General features: G+C 44.7%; 1 protein-coding gene across 3 annotated transcripts; it reads right to left on the bottom strand.

Moving 5' to 3' along the window:
* Positions 1-1,012: 1,012 nt before the first annotated feature.
* Positions 1,013-7,859, bottom strand: LOC133125744 (uncharacterized). 3 transcript variants are annotated; one of them, XM_061237317.1, is made up of 5 exons: positions 7,772-7,859; positions 2,246-3,364; positions 1,904-2,059; positions 1,713-1,805; positions 1,013-1,346 (listed from the first exon to the last, which is right to left on the bottom strand). In XM_061237317.1, the coding sequence occupies exons 2-5, from the start codon at positions 3,341-3,343 to the stop codon at positions 1,050-1,052; spliced, it is 1,644 nt and encodes a 547-aa protein (XP_061093301.1). In that variant the 5' UTR covers positions 3,344-3,364; positions 7,772-7,859; the 3' UTR covers positions 1,013-1,049. The 3 variants fall into 3 exon arrangements, with proteins under 3 accessions (XP_061093301.1, XP_061093299.1, XP_061093300.1); XM_061237315.1 differs by lacking the exon at positions 7,772-7,859 and adding an exon at positions 6,490-6,574; XM_061237316.1 differs by lacking the exon at positions 7,772-7,859 and adding an exon at positions 3,843-4,178.
* Between the last annotated feature and the right edge of the window lie 10,960 nt (positions 7,860-18,819).

Below are 18,819 nucleotides of genomic sequence, written 5' to 3'. Positions count from 1 at the left end.
CAACATCAAGTAAAATGTGCTTGCTACTAGCCGTAACATTTGTGAAAATATTGAGTACATGTTACTTAATTATGTCCATTCAGGAACATCATGGTCATCAAAATATTAAGTAAATTGTACATGTCTATAATATTTAGTGCCATGAACTGAATAAGTAGATTTTACTATATTTTTTCAGTTTCAATTACTCAGTAGTATTACCTTGTTTTACTCAATAAAATTATGTAAATATTCCTTTTTTTCTTCTGATGTTACCAAATGGCAAATTTCACAGACCACAAGATTCAAGTTTAATGCAAATAAACATTTATTTTGTTAAGACAAGTAAAAACAAAAATGTTAGGGAGGCAGTCAACTGTTCAAGTGGCCAAACATAATCAAAAAGTGCAAATACCACTGATGTTGTGCAAAGAATGCATACATTCTGAAGAAAGACTGTAGTGAAATTAAAGACTGCAGTGAATCGCAGGGCTTGTAATTGGTGAAAGTGTTCACACCTGGTCACCAAACTAACCATTTGGAAGATTCCAAATGGTTAGTTTGGTGACCAGGTGTGAACACTTGTGTATGTGAGAATGTGTGAGTGTGTGCTTGAATGTGTGTTTGAGAGCAATTCTGACTTTAAGGCTTGTTAACCTGCCAGAGCTAGATGATAGACATAACCCAAACAAATTTTTTTTAACAATCAGTAAAATTTACATATTTGCCACTCCTACCCAATATTCGTTGTGTCAATATTTTCTTGCTCTTAACAGACAAATCCTCAAATCTGAAGTAAAGATTGGTGCTTTACAACAGTGCAATCACAACATAACACAAATAAATGGGAAACTGAAAAAACTTCCAACAACTGGTTGGTCAGGTCAAAGTTCTCTACTCAATGTGCAATAGTGTGTGTGTGTGTTTGTGTATTACCTGTGTATGTTGAGTGAGTGAGAGAGCGAGAAAGCAAGATAGAGAGCATGTGTGAGTGTGTACTTGAATGCGTGCGTGCGTGTGTGTGTGTGTGTGTGTGGGGGGGGAGGGGGGAGGGGTGGTGGTGTGTGTGTTTAAGAGAGCAATTTTGACTTTAAGGCTTGTACTTTTGGGGACAGCTTCATCCCATCCAGTTCCAGGAAAAGTTTCTGAAACACCTCAAAAGTGTAATGCAGTGTTTGGGGGTATGCAAGGTTGAGGGCATAGATCAGTCCCATCAATAATGTGCAGGCTTTAGCGACGTTTCCACATCCATGCAACACTTCCGTGCCTTCAAGAATGATGGACACATCAACTGGATCCTCTTCAGAAGCACCATGGGCGACCAAGATCTTCAGGACGTGTTCAGTAGCATCACTGCGGTGGTCCTCCTGCATACAAGAAAAGGCGACAATTCTATTGAGAAAAACAAAATTTATTCATTCATAGACTTTATTGCCTGAGAGTAAATCCTATTTAGTTGACTGAGCTGTGAACTAAACATGTCTAAGCAGAAGGTTTACACCACAACAAATTGGAATGATTGCCTTCCTGGAGAGCAAAGCAAATAGCACTCACTGTGCTGGAGATACTGCTCATTGGTTGATTTAAAAACAAACAAACCTCAACACCAAGTACTAGGACTAGGACTAGAGTCACCTGAGGGTTTGGTTGATTTAAATGTTTGACTACTGGGGGCACATTTAGTCCCAGGGAACCCTATGGCCGCATCTTGGTTTTAGTGATTATACATGTACCTGACAATCTTCAAAAAGATGCTCTCCCTCCTCGCCGAGGTACAGAATGAGGCTGCGGATAACAGTTTCCCGTCTCATCTCAATGCTTTGGTTCTGTAAACAAATAGAAGGCTGTGTGAGTGAGAAAGTCAGAGGAAAAGGTTCATCTTCCTGCAAAACTAAAAAAATAAATGAATAAAAAATAAACACACCTTACTCAGTTTAAAGAGGAAAGGCCTCAGTTTGGTCCCCACTACACCCCCCTTGGCCTTCATCAGGGTTAGAAGCTTGGGTGTGTAGGCATCAAGTCTGTAGATGAAGCTCTGCTCCAGGGAAATTGTGGTAATTCTGCGGAATTCCTCTTTTATCTGCATTTATAAAAATCACAAAAACAAAATTCAAACTGATTTGAATAATCTGGTTCAAAATGAAAGGAGTGCAAATTAAGAAGAGAAAATTAAAACCTTAAGACATTCATGATGGAATGATTAATTAGAACCATTGTTACTGCCCAATGGAGCAGGTAATATTTCCATGGGTCTAGATTCACCTACCCCATCTTCACAAAACAATGCAGGCCATCGTTCTCTGAAGTCAGCCGCTGCTGGAGTTCCACTCACAACCTCAAGCCTTCGCATGGAGAATGTTTTAGACATTTTTTCTTCAATCACCTTGTTGTTATTCTTCTTCTTTACCTCATTGAGAAGTTCCTGTCTCTCCATCTCCAGACTGTTGCTAGTTTCTCCACTTGGATGTGGAGGAAGGTAGTTAACCTCTGCTTTCTTCGGTCTCTTGCAATTTTTTGCCGGATTTCGCTCACCCGGGGATTTCCTTTTCAAGGAGTTGACATCGAGCTCAGGACAAGGTACTTCACGCCTTTTCATTTTGCTACGGTAATTAGCCACCTTCCAAGTAAGACGCTGCTGCCACCCATAGATGCCTGAAAATGATGTTTTAGGCTCCCTAAGGCATGGATGCTTTTTTAACAGAGCTTCTACAACAGCCAGTTTTTGAAGACCAGTGGGATAAGCAGTGTAGCAGAAAATGGTGTCAGCAAGTTTGTCCAGTATGCTCAAACTCAAGTTTGGATTGTTAAGGAGTGAGCCATTACTTTCATAAGCCTTATTTCCTACTTGAAGGAGCATTTCCACGTCATATGAAAAGGTGGGAATGACAAAATTAGTTGGCCATGGTTCTGATCGACACTCTGGGGACTGTGGTGAAATGATGGTGTCCGCTGAGCTAACTGCAGAACTGTCATCCTGGAAAGACTGATCCTGTGGCACTGGAGAGGAAGCAACTGACACGTTGATGGGAGTCACTGGAGAGGAAGCAAATGACTCGTTGCTGGGAGTCACTGGAGAGGAAGCAAATGACTCGTTGCTGGGAGTCAATGTGAGAATAACAGACTCTTCTGTTCTAACTAGTTTGATTGTGTCTTTGTCCTTAACCAAATCTGTTGACGTTAGAGTGAAGAATTGGTTATCAAATTCTTTGTCCATGTACATAACAGTAAAGCTCCCTTGGAGTTGAAAATGATCCTGTGCAGCTGCTAAAAGTTCATCTACAGTGCTGGGAACTCCACCTGGTAGGATTAACTTGTGAACTTGAGTTTCTTCTATAACAACACGTAGTTGAGTTGGGGCAGACATGTCAGCTATGGGCAAGCACAACTAAAAGAAAACACAAAGAACAAAGATATGATTCAATATGACAAGAGCAAATATTCAATCTAGCCACAATATTCTATGATTAAAGCATCATGGGCTGTGGTGGTGAAGAGGTTAAGGAACCCGGTTAACATGCCAGTAACCACAGAAAGTCAGGGGTTTGAATCCCGCTGTCACCATTGTGCCCTTGAGCAAGGCACTTCAAATCCAGATTGCTCTAGGGGAGACTGGCCCTGAAATAATTAGAGGGCATGACCTCTCTGCAATTGCAAATTGCATCTCTAGTTGATCATTGTAAGTTGCTTTGGACAAAAGTGTCATCTGCTAAATGCTTTTAACAGATAGACAAGCAAATCATAGACCATTGGTTCCCAAACTGGGACATTTTTCAGACAATATAAAATCTGGAATAAATGTATATCAAGGGAAGTTATTACATAACAATAAGGCACAAGCTTGATTCACACAATTTATACTTTACCTAGTTTGACAAGCAGATGTGGTGTTTGAGAGAAACCATACGATCGCCTTGCATTGCATACGTAGCCAATGGGTATGTGTCAATAAGTTGGGACTGCTCAATCACTTTGACTATACTTGTGGACTCCAACTTGAAACATCTAAAATGCTCAAGGTACCCTGCATTTTGCAACTTCAACACAAACACTAAGCGGTCACGAACTATGATGATTTGGAGTATTTCAGCAAAGTCGGGCAATCCACCATTGGAGCCATATACCAAGATCATGCCAACACCGTAACTGGTGCCCTGAAATTCTGCCTGGTTTGTCAAATGAACAGCTGTCTCTTCCGGGAATTTCTGTGATAGGAATTCTTGTATATTCTCATTTACGATCTCTAATGGAACTCTTGACATCTTAGACACAGAGACGGAAGGTTTTTTGACATTTGAATCATGTAGATGGTATGCGATCATGGATTGGTGTTTTCTTGCCATAGACTTCAAAACATTACGGAAGCAGTTAGTCTGTCTCACTATCTTCTTAAAGAAGCTATGCTTAGCTTCAAATCTCATCGTCCATAAGGACACTAGCGGACCAAATGCTTTAATGAGCTGCGGATAATGCTCTACAAAATGGTGTTTCGGAATCAGTCTCTCTTGCGGAAAAACACTGCTAAATCTATGTCTATGCTCAGCAATCAGGCTATCTAGGTGACCAATGCTTTCATCTGTGTGGGTAGGTGACATAACCAAGGCAACAACATCTTTGAGTGTCATCAACAACTGCCAGGCTTGTTCCTCTTCTGGTACTTTGGTGCCAATCATAAATGGAAGCAGTCTCAGTAAGCACCAATTTTCAGTTGCGTTACCACCAATGGTTTTACGGGAGGCAAAGCTTAGTGGTATACCTTGGGGACAATTTGTACAGTCTTTCCACTTATAAGGGAACTCTTTGATGATTCTGTTGAGCTCTTCGAAAGTAAAATATTTCTTCTTTATCAAAACACCTAGGCACAGAGCTAATTCAACAGGTACAATACCCTCAAGTAAGTCATGTAGTGCATCAGGTGGGTAACCTGTTGTTACATGAAAATGATTTAATTTTTGAGTAATTGCACACTGTCTTTTTACTCCGTGACTATGGGTGTTACTAGCCAATGCTGCTTCAATGTCCACCTGATGTTGCCGTTTTGTTCTACTAGGGAATGCTCCTGCCCTAACTTCAAGTTCCTGGAACTGGGATCGTTGTCCGACACAAAACCTACCACTGTACGACCCACTAAAACTTTCAACAAATCCCCCAACTGAGTGGGCACCAAGGTTATCAGCAATGACAGAAAATACAGTGCCCTTTATGATTTTCCCTGAACAGGGTACAAAAATACCATCTACTTCAAAGCTTTTCAAATCGCTCAATAATGGCTCTAGCACTTTGGAATAACCAAATTCCTTAACGTCACCTGCCTTGCACAAAACGGCTAGGTAAATTGATGATAATGTAGACCTCAAAACTGATGGAATATCAGCAAACACCCAGTAGACACCTGTCACCTTGTGCTTCTTACGAGAGGTTCCTAAAGGGTTACATATTTCAAAATCATCACAGTAGAGAAGAAGTGAAAGTCTTAACTCCTCTCCAGACAGAAATGTGTTTTCTTTAAAGTGGGAACCATCACGGAAACTAGTATACTGATTTGAAGAACCACAATGCCTTGCAATATTCAAAACCTTCTCCTGAATGTCACTATTTTTCAGAACATGCGACAAGCTTTGCAAAATTGGTATATATTGGAATGACTTTCCCGCTTTTGCATCAAGAATATATTCCAATGGTTCAACAACAGAGAAACGTTCCTTTACATAACAATTTCGCTTGTATGCTGTGCCAAGTGGACCTTCCTCACTAAAGGCTAAGGATTTAACTGACAAATGTGATCTACCAATTCTGTGATCACTAACTCTTCAACAATGCAGTCATGACTTTGTAATGTGTTACAGACAATGTTTTTGATAATGGGTGCGGATGCTGAACGAGTAATAAATTGAAGCTCCTCTACAATCTCATCTATACACCTATTAGGCACATTGAAAATGCAATCTAATTTAAGTAATAAGGACCCAAGCTTATCAACAATGACTTGAACTAAGTCTTCGCCCTCACTCACAAGCACTTCATCGGAGGGAACATCACTTCCATCTAAAAGGCAATTACCAACCTCTATTCTTTGATTTGAATATGTCTGAAATACGGTATGTTTAAAATCTTCAAGGCTGTGAGGATTGTGCTTTCTACTTTTATGTGACACAAAGGTTGAATATATATTAGTGCTGTAGTCACAACCCTTAAAAACACAATGAATAGTTTCAAACTTTTTCAGATGAGCTCCAAGGTGCTCAAAAAACTGCCTCTCAGTGTGAAAACTACATGAATTACATACAAGACATGAAAATGAATTAATTTGCCCTAACTCTTCTGTTTCTGTATGATCTCTAAACAAATGTGTACGAAGGGCCCCCCAACTTTTAAACAAACAAGGACAATCGGAGTACAGGCAGGGTAGTGACCGGCCTTGACCAGAGTGTAAATGTTTCAATCTATAATGCTTTAAGAGCTCCAACCGTTTTGATGCCCTGAAGATGCAATTTTTGCATGACCATCTCATACCATAAGCCTACGATTTCTCCCTCATTGAAACCCTTCGATCGGTCCTCCTCCTTATACCTCAACTGTCGACTGCACTGGCTCGTTCGAAAAATCTCCCTGTAAAACACAATTTTGGATAAAACTATTGATCTACAATGGTTAGCTACAATTTTATATTACATTGCAGAGTGAACAATGACAAATACTAACAACACCAATATTATTGTATCATACACATAAATGTATACTTGCCTCTGTATACACCGCCTCCCCCCCCCCGGCTCAACTTGCAGTATCTGATGTGACAACTGTTGAGAGAAGTACACATTAATAAGACTAACAAAACAAATTGATATTAACATATAACATTTCCATCCGATATTTGAGTAAAAGAAATGACTAGACTCACATATGTAGCTTTTTACTTGATTAATGTTCAATTAATTCCAATATACATCGAATGAAAACATAGAAAAAGTTTAAGGATCAGATTGCATTTTTGCTCACTTTTTTGGAGGCAGATACTGTTAGGTCAGTCACTCAACATTTAATTTTAATTTTTTGCTTAAACTAAGACCATCAAGAATGAAGTGAATGTTTACACAATCAAGTTTGTCACACTACCGAAAAATAGTTTAATTGGCCAGCCAAATTTCAACGACTTAAAAAAATATATTTAGTTCTAGTAGCTACTAGGCAAAAACCAGCAGCTGCTCTAAGATGCTCTAAACACACACCCCAAGTGAGCATGTTCAGCCACTCCAGTCTTTGAGCCAACTCTGTACAACATGCAAAACTCGCATGTTAGAGAGATAGTCGGTTAGGTGGGGTGAAATAAATATCAACCCGAAAAAATGTAACATTACAGTAACGTTTTCAGTAGGTAAATGTGGACGTCAGTGGAAATATCGTTAGGCTAGCGCGAGTTAACAAGTTCAGGCGAGTCATCACCAAACATTACCGCCAAAGTTTTGGAAAGTTATTTTTTTCCGACTGGAAGTAAGCCTTAAACCCTAACATACATATAGAAAACCGTTTTCGTTTTGAGTTGAGACAATGTAAATTAAACGTTATTGTGCTTTTAATCCAAATTACTGCAACTCACCTCTACAGACATTAACTTACAGACGTTAACCTAGCTAGCTAGTCTCGCTTGCTTCATGGCGATGGCGACACAACGACTGTTAACTACGAACAGCAGTGCTAACGTATTGCGTCGAGCAGACGATAATCAAACTATCAAAATGTAGCCTAGACGAACGCTTATACGATCACAAATATGAAACGGAAGGGCAATACTCACAAGTCTCGACTCTCGGCCACTGAAGCTTGCTCTCGACGCTTGCTCTCGACACTTGCAAAATGGCGATTCCGGACTTCATGGGTGACTTCGTGATTTTGCATTGTCCAACGGCGCATGCACGAATTCAAATGCGCCGCGCTGTTTTTTTCAGAATAAATGTTACTTAAAATGTTCAGGTGTTGGTGCAGTGACAATAAATCATTTAAATAGTAAGAGTAAATATCTAGTTAAAAATACTCTTCCAAGTCAAGTACGTTCATTACATGAATATGTTGTGTATGGTTTCATGTTTTTTACTAGTTCCTACTGAAACTTGATATTACAATGTAAGAATTTCTACTTTTGAATAAGTACATATTACAATGCCTAAAAGTCATTTTTTTCAGTGTAATTGCCTTAAATGTGATACTGAAGTAGGTACATATGTACATATGTTTGGGAAATGTGTAAAGGTACAAAAGTTCTGGGGAGAAGTGAAGGACGAAGTAGTGGCTTTGGTTGGATACGATTTAGAACTGTCACCTCTGCAGTATATTTTAGCAGCTAAAGCAGACAGCGCAAGAAATGCCCACAATGCTAAATTGATTGGAATACTCTTGTACATAGCAAGGAAGGCTGAGAGTACTCCCTCTGGAAAAACTGACTTATACCCTCCATGACAATTTCAAGGGATTTATCAAGACATGGCAGCCCGTTCTGGACAAAGTGCACCCCCTTGGAGTGAACTTTGGTCTACCTAGCTAACAGGTGAAGCAATGTGAAATAACTACAGCATGCCCTAACAATTTGGACTTCATTATACCGGTCTAGTGGTGTGTTTTGTTTTGTCTAGTTTCTATTATTTTCCGTCTTTGTTTTACTCTGCCCCACTACTACTTTTTCTTTTCCTTTTTCTTTAGTGGGGTATTATGTCTGATTAGTGTGTCCTGCTGTGTTTTGTACTTTTGTTAATATGCTCAAAAAAATTGGTTCTATGAAAGTGCTGAATAGAAATATATGTACTTGCTGTCAGAACCTCAATAAAGAGAAGTAAAAAAAAAAAAAGTTAAATAGCCTGAATTTGGATGGAAGGTACCTACAAAGTGCCTATTACCTGTCTGTGCCTCTGCACATCCCTTCTTTTCTTCCTCGTACATGGCCCAAATCCTTGCCTCTGACACAAATCTAGGATGTTTTTTGGCCACTTGGCCCATTCCTATCATTATGCTCTTATCAATTATAAATTTTGAGTCTCTGTGAGAAGCTGTGGGTGCAATACAGACATAACACACACACTCGCATACACACAAAGATTTTGTTTAAAAAAATGCCTCTGCATTAAGCAGTTAAGAAAAGGATCTGAGTTACAATTCCTGGAAGTTGGAGTGCAGGATACACCTCAAGTGTCATTGAAGTAGCATGCTTCTTTAGGAACTGCACTTGCTCTGTCCTTGTCCGAAGCATCTTCTCTTCGAATACAGTCAGATTTGGATGTTTTTCTGGCTCTCAACCTGCATCTTCTCCTAGTGATGCCTCAGGTAGGTAGCATCCTCTCTGTACCTCCCTGTCTCCTCTCCATGTCCAGTCTGCCATGGCGTGGGACTATCCATGCCTGATTTGTTTTTTCCTTCTCTGATTTCTGGGATGAATATAAGGGGTCTTCTTTCTTTTTTGAATTGATGTTTTAAATTGATGCTTTTTTGAATTGATGCAGAAGCACAACAATGTGCATCCATATACAAAAGTACATGACAATAAGAAGAAAGTATATACAGTATGGGATACCTGCATAAAAGATCAGTACAGGCAGAGTCAGTATATCCAGAACGTGCCATTAAATAAGCCTCATAATGGGTACAAGTTACCAGTCTTTACCCGCCCGCGGGTCAGATTATGAACTACTCACATATATCCATGATCGATCAAAACACATCGCACAAACACGCCAACAGTTCACTCTCAGAGTGTGCAGGAGATGCTTCTAAAGTTAACAAGGCTAGTGTCACGTTTCAGGTCTGTCTCGCCATGTTTTATGTTTATTCATTTTGTATTAGTCTTGTATTGTCTTATCATGTATTATGTTAGTCTAGGTTCGTCATGTTGTTTAGTTATGTTTCGTTACGATTTATTTTCTTGTCATGTCTAGTTATGTTTTCGTACGTTTATATTACCTGGTTATGTTGAGTGGTTATCGTCTTAGTTTCGCTTTGTGTTATGTTTTGTTGCATGTTTATTGTTACGTTTACTGGTCGTTGTTATGCATACACTTTTACATGTTTTTCGGCAAACCTTGCGTTCCGCCTTTTTTCTCTCTCTCTCTCTCTTTCTGTCATTCACTCCCTAATTGTTTCCATTTGTCTATTTACTAAAACTACTAACGCTAGATCAGGATTGGGTAGAGACTAACAAACTAATCATGTGTTCATGTTACCTTACGTTTCTCGTGCATGTCATTTACTAATTTACTAATGCTAGGGCAGGATAGGTTTATTACTAACGATTACTAATCTCCTTGTTAAACTTGTCATCCATCGCACCTGTTTTCCATTTCCTTGCTACGCTCTAACTACTTGTCTGCACCTGTCTACACCCGCATTTATAGCCCAGTCGCGCTACTGTTCACTGCGAAATTGTCTGCCTCTGTTTACCACGCAACTCTTGAGCGTTATTTACTGTTTTGATTACACGTTACGATCCAAGCCTGTTTACCGACCATTGATTATTGATTTCTGTTTTGTGACCATCGTTTGTTTTTTGACCACGTCCTCGCCTACCGTCTTTGTACTTTTGCTTCGCTGATTGTTACTACGCCTCTGCCTGCCGTCCATCTGTTCATCTGCCCCACTGACAGCTCTCCTGCTACCGGACCTCCCTGCACGTCTACCAACTACGAGTTTGCCTCTTCCCTCGGCACCGTGCTTTTTGTTTGGCTGGATCTACGTGTATGGACTTTGCTTGTTTTGACTACGCTCCTGGGATTCGTCCCGAATAAAGCCCTGAGGGGTCTTTATATTACTATTGTTTCTGAGTCATGCATTTTGGGTCCAACCCCCACGCACCCGTCTCAGCTAGTCTGTATCTCTTCTCCCTCAGGACAATACTTTCCACAGATACCAATCTAGGACCAAAATCTTTTACACCGTTTTAGCTTTCAGGACAGAGCCTCAGATCAGTGAAGAAATCATTCAGAAAAACCTTTTAAATGTCCATTGTACTGTAGCCAGTAATGTACTTACTTTGCAGTCACTTCAGTTATATCCAGTACATGCATCTTGAAGGTTATTTTGTTTTTATAATACAAAATTCTTCCTTCTGTATGCAAGCTAAATATGTTTATTTTGTTAGACGCTATTTGCCATTGACTCAGATCTGTCCACGTAAAAACAAGGGCAAAATATGTGTTGGGGGGTGCTCTTTTTATGTACAGCAGCCAGTTGCTTGTGGAGACTTCTTGCCTGTCTGAACAGCTGTCGTATCAAGTCTATCAATCAAACCAAAAACATTACATTGATGGCATTTGGCAGAAGCTCTTATCCAGAGCGATGTTGATTAGACTAGACTAAGATTAGTGTAAGCCGGAGACAATCCCCCTCTGGATGCAGGGTTGAGGGCCTTGCTCAAGGGCCCAACAGCTGTGCGGATCTTATTGTGGCTACACCGGGGATTGAACCACTGGCCAAATGAAATGTCACTCTCTTAGCTTGTGTGATGGCACCCTTGTCACAACCATAGACTGTATAAGAATATGGACCGAGTCACTGTGACGTCACCCACTGACTTTCCATAGGCTTGTGAAAACCATTTTAAAGTCAAGGAAGTCCAATTTCTGGGCGCTGTCACAACAAATTCTACCCCCCTTACAAAACTTATACCCTCCGGGGTCATGTTTCCAGTTCCGTTCCCTCATGCGTAAGTTAGCGTAAGTTAACGTCAAGTCGCCGGCGTGGTTGCCAAGCTTTCTCTGTTGGTTACTCTGTGATGTGATCTATAAGAACTGCTCACCAGCTGTTAAAAATTTACCTCAGGCAGAACAAGCACATCAGCTTTAGGAGACCAGAAAAATGGCTAAGCCCATTCTTTTCTTCACTATAATATTACTATTATATATTATATATTATATATTATATTATATATAATATTACGAGGCGGCACGGATGGTGCAGTGAGTAGCACTGCCGCCTCACAGCAAGGAGGTCCTGGGTTCGAATCCCCGTCGGCCGGGGCCTCTCTGTGCGGAGTTTGCATGTGTAGGCAGGTGTATTCCTGCCTTTCGCCCAATGTATGCTGGGATAGGCTCCAGCCCCTCTGCGACCCTGTTCAGGATAAGCGGGTTAAGATAATGGATGGATGGATGGATGGATATAATATTACATATTACTATTATTATAATATCATTGATTTATTCATTGATTTATTCACTGATTTATATTACTGACTTGATTGACCGATTAACTAGCAAATGTATTTAATATATACCTAAGCCATTACTTATTTTATATAATTTTATACAATAACTGACTAACATTGTCGAGGAAAAATGGTGGTGTCACTTAATGACATTTTCCTCTATCTCGGCCTCTGCAAAATTCTGTCTTTGAGGTAGAGCTAACTTACTAACAAATCTCAACACGAACACGAGTCTTGGCACAATTTCACTAAAATGCTGTGTATCCTGTTGTTTAGGTGAGTCCCTTTACTATGGAGACAGGAGGGTCATGCTGACGGAGAAGGAGAAAGTGGCCATCCTGACTGAGGTTCATGCCTCCTGCATGGGGCCATTTCAGACCAAGGAGGATGCAGGAGAAGATCACTCCCAGGTTTTTTGGGCGTAGCATCAATGTAGCATCACACAGGACACCTTGGACTGGGTGAAGTGAGCATCATGTCAGGTTAGCATTTCTTCTTATTTTGCCTCTATACACTAAATTTAGATTAGATTTATATTTATATTATTATGCTTGGACAAAATGTATGGGGTATAGTATTGTGGGATTGTGGGCTTCAAATGCATTGTTTTACTTTCTTTTATTGTCATGTTTTAAGTTGCGCACATGTCCTGACTGCCAACGCTTCAAGAAGATGAAGACGGAGGCACCAGAGCTGAAGCCCATCAAGCTGTTTCACTGTGGTATATGGTCGGAGAGTGAAATCATTGATGAATCCCTCACATGTGCACACACATACACACCCGTATAAATAATTAATACACACACCTTTTCTAAAGTGACTTCATACTCTAGGCACGGACCTCTTTGGGCTTCACACATGGTTTGCCCGAAATTATCCTCACTGACCAGGGCAAGAAGTTCAAGAAGGTGGTACCCTTATATATATTTGTCCTACTGCACATTTAATTGGTCACAGAGTCAGCAGAAACACATTTTCAGAAATTACATATGACTGACTCCACCTTTTTTGAATTTAGGCTGAGGTGGCTTTTAAGAAGCTAGGGATTGAGCAGTTTGGATTGATACCACTCCCAGACAAACGGGCTCGATGAGAGCATACCAGACCATAAAGGCGTCCACCGAGAAGACCATCAGGGGCCAACAGGAGAGGTGGGAGGACAACCTGAGAGAGGTTGTGTACGCACATAACACCTATGTACAGGCTCCGACCAGGTACTCCCCCTTCCGCCTAATGTTTGGGCGCACGTCTTTACGGAGGTAAGTGATTTGTTTTTGACATGGTTTTTAATCATCTATGAATTAGCTCATGTGTGGAAGTGGGGAAATTACTGAAATAACACACGCAACTGTGGCAACTAACAAATGCTCAAGTTTCAAAAATATACAAACAGTTTCGCTTGGGTTTCTCTTCAGTCTGTATTAACCCAATGCCCTCTGCTCTTAAAACAGCAGAGGACACTAGGCTTGCAGGTGTTGAGGCATTTTGAGCGGCGTGTCCCTCTTTCTTTCTCTTTCCCTTTTGCTCCTTGTCTCCCTCTCTCTTTGAAGGTCTGTTGTGAAACCGAAGTACTAGTGGCTTGACCGCGGCTTTGGTGGATCAACAGGCCGGCGGACCAGGCCGGACCTACAGCGTTTTGGGGCTAGGCAGGTACCAGTGGCCTGACCGCGGCCTGCTGAACCCCAAACGCTGAAGCCGACGCAACGCTTGGAGGGTCCCCTGCCAGAAGTCTCCAGAGCTGCCTGGAGAGATCTCCCGGATAGGGTTGCTCTCCAGGCCGCCGCCAGCTTTCCGCTGGGCCTTCGCCATTCTTGCTGCGCTCTACCTCTGGTCTTCCAGGCTCTGCAGCAGCTCCATCTGAGGCTCCCCGAAGACGAGGCTGAGGAGCAGGCAGACAGCGACCAAGGACCTCCCTCACCCAGACGACGCCGACCGGATCCAGCTTTGCCATCCCTGCTTGGATCCAACGCTTGGCGTCTTCTACAAGAAGGGAGGTGCCCCTGCACCAGGGGGCACCTGGGTTTGCTTTTCGGTCCCCTGGGGACAACATCCTTGAGCGCTGTGTCTGCTTTTTCTTCCAACGGCTAAAGGTCCGGCCTGAGTGAGAGGGAGGATGGCGACAGGAGTCCAGCCAGGTGTCAGAAGACATCACGCCGTTCGCATGACCCGCCTGCCCAGTGGAGAAGGGGGCAGCAGCGGTAGTATGGGTCCTCTGATGGAGCAAGGGGCAGGTGGTGTAGCCATAGAGGGCGCCACTGGGCCAGCTGCCACCGGTGGAGGAAATGGAGCTGCTGCCCCAAAAGTGAGCGGGCAGGAGAGGAGTGACAGGTATGACTCGTCTGGAATTTAGTCGGGCAGTTCTTCAGCGAGCCATGGGCTTTGTGCCTGGTGACCTGAACTGCCTGGTGAAGGTTCCAGGAAACGCCAATATTTTTTAAATCAGCTTTAAAAATGCTAATGTCCTGGAGAGGTTCTGGAACCTCTTTAGAGAGGGGAAGGACAAGGCCCCCCTCAGCAATTTTGAGGTTGAGCCCCTGTCCGACACGGAAAACAAAGTGGTCACTGTACAGTTTTATAATGAAGCTGTGCAGGACCACGATATGAGTATGTGGTTGGGCAGGTATGGGCTTGTTAAATCAGGATCTCGGAGGGTCCTGGATGAGGACGGAGTCTGGACCGGGGCCAGAAAATGGCTGGTCCAGCTCAAGCCTGACCCCTCTGCAGTTGGGGGGGTATGTCATATCCCCAGCACCATTACGCTGGGGAGACACCGGGGCGTGGTGTTTTATCACGGCATGCCCAAGCTGTGCAGGAACTGTGGCGAGTTAGGTCACTTGGCCGCAGCCTGCACAGTGGTCAAGTGTAAGTCCTGTGGCGGCGAGCATGAGACCAGGGCGTGCCGTGATCCGAGGCCCTGTAATCTCTGCGGGGTGAGGGGGCATCTCTTCCGTGATTGTCCCCTCTCATACACGAACAGGGCCCGGAGCACCGCGCCCCCTCTACCATCACTGACTGCCCCCCCACCCCCGCTCCCTACCCCTCTTGCACCAACAATCATTGAACACACACTCACTCCCATCCCCGTACAGCCTGACAACACATCCACCCAAGCACCGTGCACGGCACAAGACCCTCCTTGTAGCACCAATCCTGGAACCCCTAACAGCACAGTTCCCCTGATCACCCTATCCCCAATCACTATTGTAAAGGAGGAGCCTGACTCCGACATCCTCATCACGGTGGAGGAGTCAGACTCCTCAATCACAGACTCCGAGGACACCATCACACCCTGGCAGAAATCAACTTCAAAAAAGGGCAAAAGAATGCGTTCACCCAAAACAGCTATTCATAATCTTCCCACCCAGCCTACAAACCCAGCAATAATACGCCAAACTAAATTAGCAAAAAGAGCCGTTACAACAAATTTAAAAGAAATCTCACAAATCTCCACCAGGCCAAATCCCCTACCTCGCCCAAATAAACCAACCCCACCACCATCAAAAATGAGACAAACTGGTCACCACACCTCCAGCACTTTTCACCCCAGACCCACTAAGGACCAGCCAGGCCCCGCTCCAGACTCTGGAAAAGGGTCAGTAACATCATCCGTCCCCCAGGGCCCTCCAGGGGCTGGGGGGAAGCCTGGGGCAAGAACATCTGCCCCCACCTCTCCAGGACGGAACCTCCCAGGCAGTCAGGAGGGGAGACCCATGGGCACACATGGTCAGGGGGTGAGTAGGCGCCACAATAACCCAGATACAATTTTTTCTACAATAGACCAAATGTGCCATAAAATCACCAGTAACAAAAAATAAAAACACCCATGACAAATATAATCACCTTCACAACACTCAACACTCGCAGTATTAGACACCCAGACAAACGCTCAACAGTATTCTCCCTTCTTTCCCAAATCCCCTCGGACGTTGTCCTGCTCCAGGAATGTGGCATTCCGTACCGGGAGTTGGATGGCGTTCAGGGGGGGGAATGGAGAATGGGAGACTCTCTCTGGTCTGGCTCTAACTTCGCCAGAGCTGATGGGGTCGGCACGTTGACGAAGAACCCCTTTGTCAAAATAACAGCACACAATATTGTGGACAGTGGGCGAATCCTCGTCACCGATTTCGATGTCGGGGGTTCCCCACTCAGGGTCGTCAACGTGTACGGCCCCACCAGTGTGGCCAAGAGAGTCTCCCTCTTCACAAAATTACTACCCATATTACACACTACAACGCCCGTCGTCTTAGGGGGAGATTTCAACTGTGTCTTAAGAGATGAGGACCGCAGCAAACCAAGACCGGATCGCTCCGGCACCCTGCTGCGGTCCCTCATCGAGGATTTCTCCCTCTGCGACGCCGGGGGCGCCTCTCCTCCCCAGCATACGTTTGTGAGTTCCTCTGGCTCCTCCTCATCCAGAATTGACATGTTTCTGCTCTCCCCAGGCCTGAGGGTGCACAGCTATTCCACCAAGGCGGTGCACTTCTCGGACCACCACATGGTGACCGTGTCCCTGGTCTGGGAGAAATCGATAACTGTGGGTAAGGGGCTCTGGCGAATGAACATCAGCCATCTCCAAGACCCCCAGGTGCGTCTCTCCTTCTCGAGAAGATACCTGGAGTGGGTGAGTCTGAAACATCTCTTTGACTCCCCGGTAGAGTGGTGGGAGATGGTGAAGGAGCAAGTGCGGGGCTACTTCTGGGCAGTCGGGCGGAGGAAGGCGAGGGAAAGGAGGGCAGTTGTTGAACGCCACAATGCTGCCCTCCAAAGACTAAGCCTCCTCCAGTCCCGAGGCCTGGATGTTAGCAGTGAAATCGCGCAAGCTCGGCAGAGCCTCACCACCCTCTACCGGGAAGAGCGGAATAAACAGACCTTCTGCTCAAAACTCCAGGGCCTCGAGGAGGATGAGAAGTGCACACGGTTCTTCTTCCGCAGGGCACGGACCAAGACAAATAACATCTTGTCTCTCTATACCAGCAGAGCTGTGGTGGTGTCTGAAGAGGCGGAGGTCCGGCAGGTGGCCAGGGAGTTCTACGAGGGCCTTTACAGCGAGAGGCCCTGAGATGGGGCTCTCATGGACACCTTCCTGGGCTGCCTGGACAGACGCCTGGGAGATGAGCAGATGGAAGCGGAGTTGAGCATTGAGGAGCTCACCAGGGCCGTGCACTCCTTGAACACTCACAAAGCTCCGGGCCCTGACGGAATCCCAGCTGAGTTTTACCAGGCTCACTGGGATCTCCTGAAGGGGGACGTGGCGGAAGTGTTCAGGGCTGCGTACAGGGAGGGGCGGTTAGGCGCCTCACTGAGACAGAGCTCAGTAGCTCTTGTTCCAAAGAAGGGGGACCTGAAGGACCTCCGCAACTGGAGGCCGATCAACCTCCTCTCAGTCGATTATAAGATCATGGCGAAGGCGCTGATGGGGAGGTTCCAAGGCCTGATAACATTGGTGATCGGACCGGACCAGACCTGCAGTGTGCAGGGGAGGTCCATAAATGACAACCTGCTCAACATTCCTGGCCCCCTCCTGCGCTGGACAAAAATCTGTCTGACAGACATAACGGGCAGAGTGGTTGTCAATCGGCAGCCCTCTGCCCCGTTCGATGTCAGGTCTGGCGTTAGGCAGGGGTGCCCTCTAGCATCTATCCTGTATGTCATCTACCTGGAACCGTTCCTCCAGGCCCTCAGGGCCAATCCAGGGGTGGTGGGCTACCCACTACCTGGAGCCTGGGGGGAACGGCTAAAGGTGATGGCGTACACGGACAACATTGCCATCGTCGCCACAGATAGTCGTTCTATCGCTTGTGCCACCAAGGTGGTGGACGACTTCTGTGTGGCCACTGGCGCCCTGGTCAACAGGGACAAGAGTGAAATGTTTCTGTCTCCACATTGGAGTGAGGAGCTGACCGTTTCCTTCCCTGTGCGTAGGAATACCATCAAGCTCCTGGGGGTGACCTTCCAGGCTGACGGAGGAGGGAGAACCAGCTGGGAGAGAGCCCTCCGCCACGTCCAAAATAAAATCAGGAGCTGGAGTGTACGGCCCTTGACTATGGTGGGTAAGATCCTTGTCCTGAAGGCAATTGTCCTACCCATTCTGCTCTATGTGGGGAGGGTGTTTCCCCCAGACAAAGCCACCGGGAATTTAATCACCCGGATGGCTTTCCGCTTTGTCTGGGGGAGCACTATGGAAAAACTGAAACGTGTCACCCTCCTCAAGGAGGAGCGGAATGGGGGGCGGGGGGTCCCAGACATTGTAACCATCATTATGGTGCAGGGTCTGGCCAACCTTGTCCAGAATGTAGGGAAGGTGGGTAAGGCCTCTGGTACCTTTGCCAGGTACTATGCCACCCCCTTCCTCAGAGCAATGGGCTCAGTGAAGGACTTTGCCTACAGGGCTGGCCTAACCTCGTGGAGCTACAAAATGATCATGGCTTATCTAAGATCAGGCCAAATTGTAACGCTCCCGAGGGGGGGGCCAGACCTGGACCCGCAAGTCATCTGGGCAAATGTGACACACAAGTGTCTAACAAACAAAAAGACATTGCCTGGATGACAGCCTATAGGTGTCTCCCCACAAGAACTTTTATGTATCGCCGGCACTTAGCCCTGACTGAACGCTGCCCCCACGGATGCACTGACTCAGAACACATTCACCACCTGTTCTGGGA

The sequence above is a fragment of the Conger conger genome, chromosome 4 (assembly GCF_963514075.1).
Source record: "Conger conger chromosome 4, fConCon1.1, whole genome shotgun sequence".
In the NCBI taxonomy this organism is placed as follows: Eukaryota; Metazoa; Chordata; class Actinopteri; order Anguilliformes; family Congridae; genus Conger; species Conger conger.
Note: the sequence above shows the minus strand (reverse complement) of the source record. Positions and strands in the feature narration are given on the sequence as shown.

Excerpts from the sequence above, each read along its gene's own strand:
- LOC133125744 (XM_061237315.1), bottom strand. Across the intron at positions 2,060-2,245 it reads CATTGTTTTGTGAAGATGGG|ATAAAAGAGGAATTCCGCAG; the intron begins GTAGGTGAATCT and ends TTATAAATGCAG. Across the intron at positions 1,806-1,903 it reads TCCTCTTTAAACTGAGTAAG|AACCAAAGCATTGAGATGAG; the intron begins GTGTGTTTATTT and ends ATTTGTTTACAG.